We start from the raw sequence: 4,492 nt of genomic DNA, 5'->3' as shown, positions 1-4,492 counted from the left end.
ATGCCGTCAGTATGCAGAATGATCAACAACTGTGCTATGAATTCCAAAAAGATAGTTGACCCAACGGCGGTTCGCGGTACCGCTATTGAAGGAATGGCGCTGCATCGCATCTTTTGTATTGTTTTCTATTTCTTGGCGTACTAAGTAAACGATAATTTAAATATTCCACCACCGCCACAGCAATTGTGTGGATGCCTTCTGGCTTAACAGCACGAGCTGAATTAATAACCCGGTTGGCTCTATTAATACGTCGATACCAATTTGGTTCGGCAAAGTTGGCGCTGGATCGAGCTTCTTTACAGGAGTATAGCCAGAGCAGGTGTCAAAAACGAGGCGCGAATGTATCGTCTGCATTGTTGTACGTTGATTGGTGGAAAATGTCAAGCATACGGTGCATAGTGAAATCGAGTCCGCCTTACTAAGCTCAAGTGATCTACTAGGCCCTTGGTACAAGCGATGGGCGAGGCAAGAGAGCGCGGCGCGCTGGCCGCCCTTCGTTTCGTGAGCAGCTCCAGTTGCCGCTGTTGCCTCCATTTGCCAAAAGTCCGCGTCGTCGTCGAATCCCTGCTGTAGCCACCACCACCACCATCGCAATGAAGGACGGAGTCTGCACGCTGAGCGCAACTGTGCTGGAGGCGCACGCACTGGGCGGCACTAAGATGTTTGAGGTCAAGGTGTTCTGCAAGGGCAAGAGCACGTCGGTCTACAAGAGCAAGGAGGACTTTAAGAGCGTGCTCGATATGTTTCGCCTCGTGGGGGCCATGTGCCGCGCTAAGAGCGACCGTTGCGAGATTTGCGCCGCCTGCAGCACCTTGAGCCCAGGGCGCGTATGTGACGAGAACTCGCTCGATGAGTTCCTGGGCAGCGTACTGACCAAGCTACGCGAAGCTGAGCCTGTTGCCATCGAGCAGTGCAGCACGCACCGCGGTGTTGTGCAGATTTTTATGGACTTTCTTAACGTGCGCAACGGCAAGTATTTCTGTGAGCTGACCCCCGAGATGGAGGAGGAAATCAGTCCCAAGAGCAACAACAGCCAAGATCTGCAAGACGACGACGTGGATCTAGATCACCCGGTCTCGCGCTGTTCTCTTAACCGCACGCTCTCAGAGCAGTTCGCTGCTATGGACTCGGTGTGCTAGCGGAAGTATGCCAGCACACTGCACAACTACCAACAACCCACACGCGCGAGCTCCCGCATTTCCACTATATAAACGAAAGCAAGTATGTAAGCGAGCAGCGCAGCTCCTCAGCAGCTCCCACAAGGACCCGGCTTTCGCCCTGCGAAGCAGGATTGTAGATTCCCCCCGACAAGACCTTCTTTTTCCGCTGTGTAGCTTGTTTTCGTCTCGAGAGAAGTTGATAGCGCACTACGGAAGACCCCGGTCTAAGACCCTACCAAGGCGTCGACGATTCCATGCGTACAATAATTGAACCGAATAATATAAGAGATGCTGGCTTCGGTGTGCGCCTGCAGCGACATTTACTACATGTAGTATTTGCTAGGACAGTCGAAACCGTTGCCACGTCAGTGGAGAAGTAGAATTTGTTGCCAGACCCGCCACGTACGTGGCCTGCGATAGCGAGTTGCAGGTGCCAACATTCCGGTACTGTACGTGATGCTCTACTACATGTACGCATTCATGTTGCGAGTTCGCTGCTCGACTTCAAGAAGTCTTCAACTACCAAAAAGAAAAGCTGTGACAAGCTCAATCGAGCCAGCGAATTCCATGTAGCGTCACCTGCTGCTTTCTGATGCTTTGCAGAGCGCCTTGAACAGTTCAAGGCGCAAGTTGAATCCGAGCGAGCTGCGAGCTTCGAGCGGCACACGAAGCGAGCCTGTAATCCTAACCGGACGCGGTAAAAGGAGGCCTCGTCTCGTGTTTGAGATCTCCCCGATGCTGATTGACTATGTATTACTACGTAGTAGTAAGTATTAAAACTACGTAGTACAAGATGTGGTCCAGACACGAGTGTAAATGAATGTATGCTTGATTAGGTGCTATGCGCTGGCTGCTGCCACTTGCTGCTTCTCTCCATCCGCCATTGCTGCGTCGTCAAGGATGATCTTTAGCATCTCTTGACTCTCCAGGGCGTGAATGGCACCAATAGTATTTCGACGTCGCGGACGCAGCGCTGCAGTGCTGTTGGCGTGGGCTTCTTCTGCTTGGGCCTGCGTCATGGCAGCGCGGATGTGGTGCAGCAGCTCGGCCTCTGTGTTAGCACCCACAAACTCCAACACCTTCTTCTGGAGGAAGGCGCACCAGCTACTGCGCCGCTGCACCTCCAACGCGGCCTCCACGAGCCCGTCCAGCGCTCGTTCGCGCTTGCGGTTGGAAGGGTGCGTCGATATCCAATCAAAATCCATGTCCAGCTCGTCCTCACCTGCCTCCGGATCCGCATAGAAAGCCGTGAACGCCTTCCACAGCCGCGGGGCCTCCGACGGATCGTAGCACGCGCTAGCAAGTAGCATGATGCCAATGTGGTCTGCTTCGGCCTCTTGCGACCGACTGAAGGGCAAGTTGAAGGCTACAAGTGCAACGCACGCGATTAGTCTGGTTCAACCACGGCACCACAACGAGGATGCGATACACGGCGCCGCCTTGGTACTGTAGGTGCGTACCGAATTGGAAAATGTACTTGAGCAGCGGGCTCTCCATGCCGAGAATGAACTGCAGATACATCAACGGCAACATGCTCATCGACTCGGCCGTGTGTCTCGCCAGCGCGTGGCCGATTTCATGCGCCATCACGACCGCAAGCGCGTCATGCTTGCTATGACAAATACCCTTCTGTACCGCAAGGTCGATGAGGTCCAGTATCCCCGTCTGTACGATGATCTTCCCCCCGGGAGCGCAGCACGCATTGGCGGAGGACGGATTGTCCACCAGCCAGACTCGCCAGTCGTATTCGCGAGGGAATAGATGCTCCGACACTGACACGAGGCGCCTAGAGGTAATGAAAATAAAAAGTTTCTCAAATCTTTTGACGTACATACAGCTTGCAATGAGCACAATGAAATACTTACGTTGCTACATCAATGCACATCTGTAACTGCGGCCCGTCGTCGATAGTTTTTGCCCCTGCCAACTCTTCCAGCGCTGTTTTGTTCCCAAGTTCCTACAACAACCAACAACCTTCTATTGAGACCAACAACTTTCCCACAGCACAACTCTAATGCTGACGTACACATTCTTCCTCCCGGGAAAGCACCACGACTTGTGTGCGTCCAGTTATGGGGACGATGTGCAAGTTGGTGAGGAACTGGAACGTGGCCGACGTGATGCCCAGCACAGCACCCCACCGTATCAACTGCAACGCCCAATGGAACGCAGTCGCAGCAGTTAAAAGGAAAGTCCGATAGACATCATTTATCGCTCTGTTTCTCACCTCCCTCTGAAGTTTAGACGGACGCACATCTGCGTAGAGCATCAGTCGCAGCACGAATACATCAAGTTATATTCATGTAGGGAAGAATTGGACGCACGGGTCTGCACCAGGTTCAGGTGCGGGAACTTGATCACGTGCAACATCTCTATGGGATGTATGTTGCGCAGCCTCGCCTTTGGCCCGTAGACAGACCAGCTGTGGCTGGGCACCGCCGCGCGCCCACGACGGAAGACATCCACCCAGCCCATCGCAAGTCAACCTAGACAATCTGATTCTAGTATCAGTTGTTTCTTGCAGAAATTTAAAATGTTTAAATTATTAAAAAATTACTGGTAATAACAGATATCACGAAATAATCACAATGGGCATGTTCTTATAACTCGTATGACAGGTCGAGAAGAAGTAGGGAGAGGAGTCAAAAGTACTTTATTAGTATTAGGAAGCCACCAATAGCTGTACTCCAGCCATTAGTGTCTGTATAGTTTAAGCCAGTCATACCGACTTAAACAGGACCTCCTAAATCTCATTATAATATTTTGGAGTGACTAGGTCAATGTAATCAAACTGTTTAGAGGCTACTTCAACAGCCTCCCTACCTCTGAACATATTTTATCAAACTGACAATTCTATGTTATAACAGAGGTAAAACTTTCCTTAAAGGACTTTTCCTCAGTCCTTGAAACGCCGCCAGGAAGTCGCTTAGGCTAGCCGATCTGACTTTGCCCTGCAGTTTCTGCTAGGGAAGGAGGACGCTAAGTGACACGCCTGGTAGGAACTCAAGGATGGAGCCCAACATGTCGTCTCTACTTGCCGCTGCTACGAGGCAGGCTCCCTCGCATCGGTAGAGGCTATTTCGGTGGGCACAGAGCCCTTCCGATCTGCAAAGAGCGCTTCTTATGAGGGAGAAGAAGAAGCAAGCGCCGCGGACAGCACTGCAGCTTGCGCCAGTTCTCATCGCCACGCTGGAGGAGGGGGGGAAGGGGCTTCTCGAGCACACGTGGCCACCACTCCATCGAAGAAGTCACTAAGCTGGGGTATTTAGTGATGATGTCATTTGTCACACAGAAACCACAAAATCTACACATTATGACACCGACTACGTGTC

At 51.9% G+C, this 4,492-nt stretch overlaps 2 protein-coding genes across 2 annotated transcripts; one reads left to right on the top strand and one right to left on the bottom strand.

Annotated features, from left to right (window-relative positions):
• Positions 1 to 1,469, top strand: PITG_02178 (uncharacterized protein; the record flags this gene model as incomplete). The annotated part of the gene is made up of 2 exons (XM_002907093.1): positions 1 to 9; positions 441 to 1,469. The coding sequence occupies 2 exons, from the start codon at positions 1 to 3 to the stop codon at positions 1,137 to 1,139; spliced, it is 708 nt and encodes a 235-aa protein (XP_002907139.1).
• A 530-nt stretch (positions 1,470 to 1,999) lies between these two features.
• Positions 2,000 to 3,635, bottom strand: PITG_02177 (metalloprotease family M48X, putative; the record flags this gene model as incomplete). The annotated part of the gene is made up of 6 exons (XM_002907092.1): positions 2,000 to 2,526; positions 2,621 to 2,946; positions 3,026 to 3,117; positions 3,187 to 3,309; positions 3,388 to 3,416; positions 3,485 to 3,635. The coding sequence occupies 6 exons, from the start codon at positions 3,633 to 3,635 to the stop codon at positions 2,000 to 2,002; spliced, it is 1,248 nt and encodes a 415-aa protein (XP_002907138.1).
• Positions 3,636 to 4,492: the final 857 nt, after the last annotated feature.

This window comes from Phytophthora infestans, genomic scaffold (assembly GCF_000142945.1).
Source record: "Phytophthora infestans T30-4 supercont1.3 genomic scaffold, whole genome shotgun sequence".
Taxonomy (NCBI): Eukaryota; Oomycota; class Peronosporomycetes; order Peronosporales; family Peronosporaceae; genus Phytophthora; species Phytophthora infestans.
This window is presented reverse-complemented; position numbering and strand designations above follow the sequence as displayed.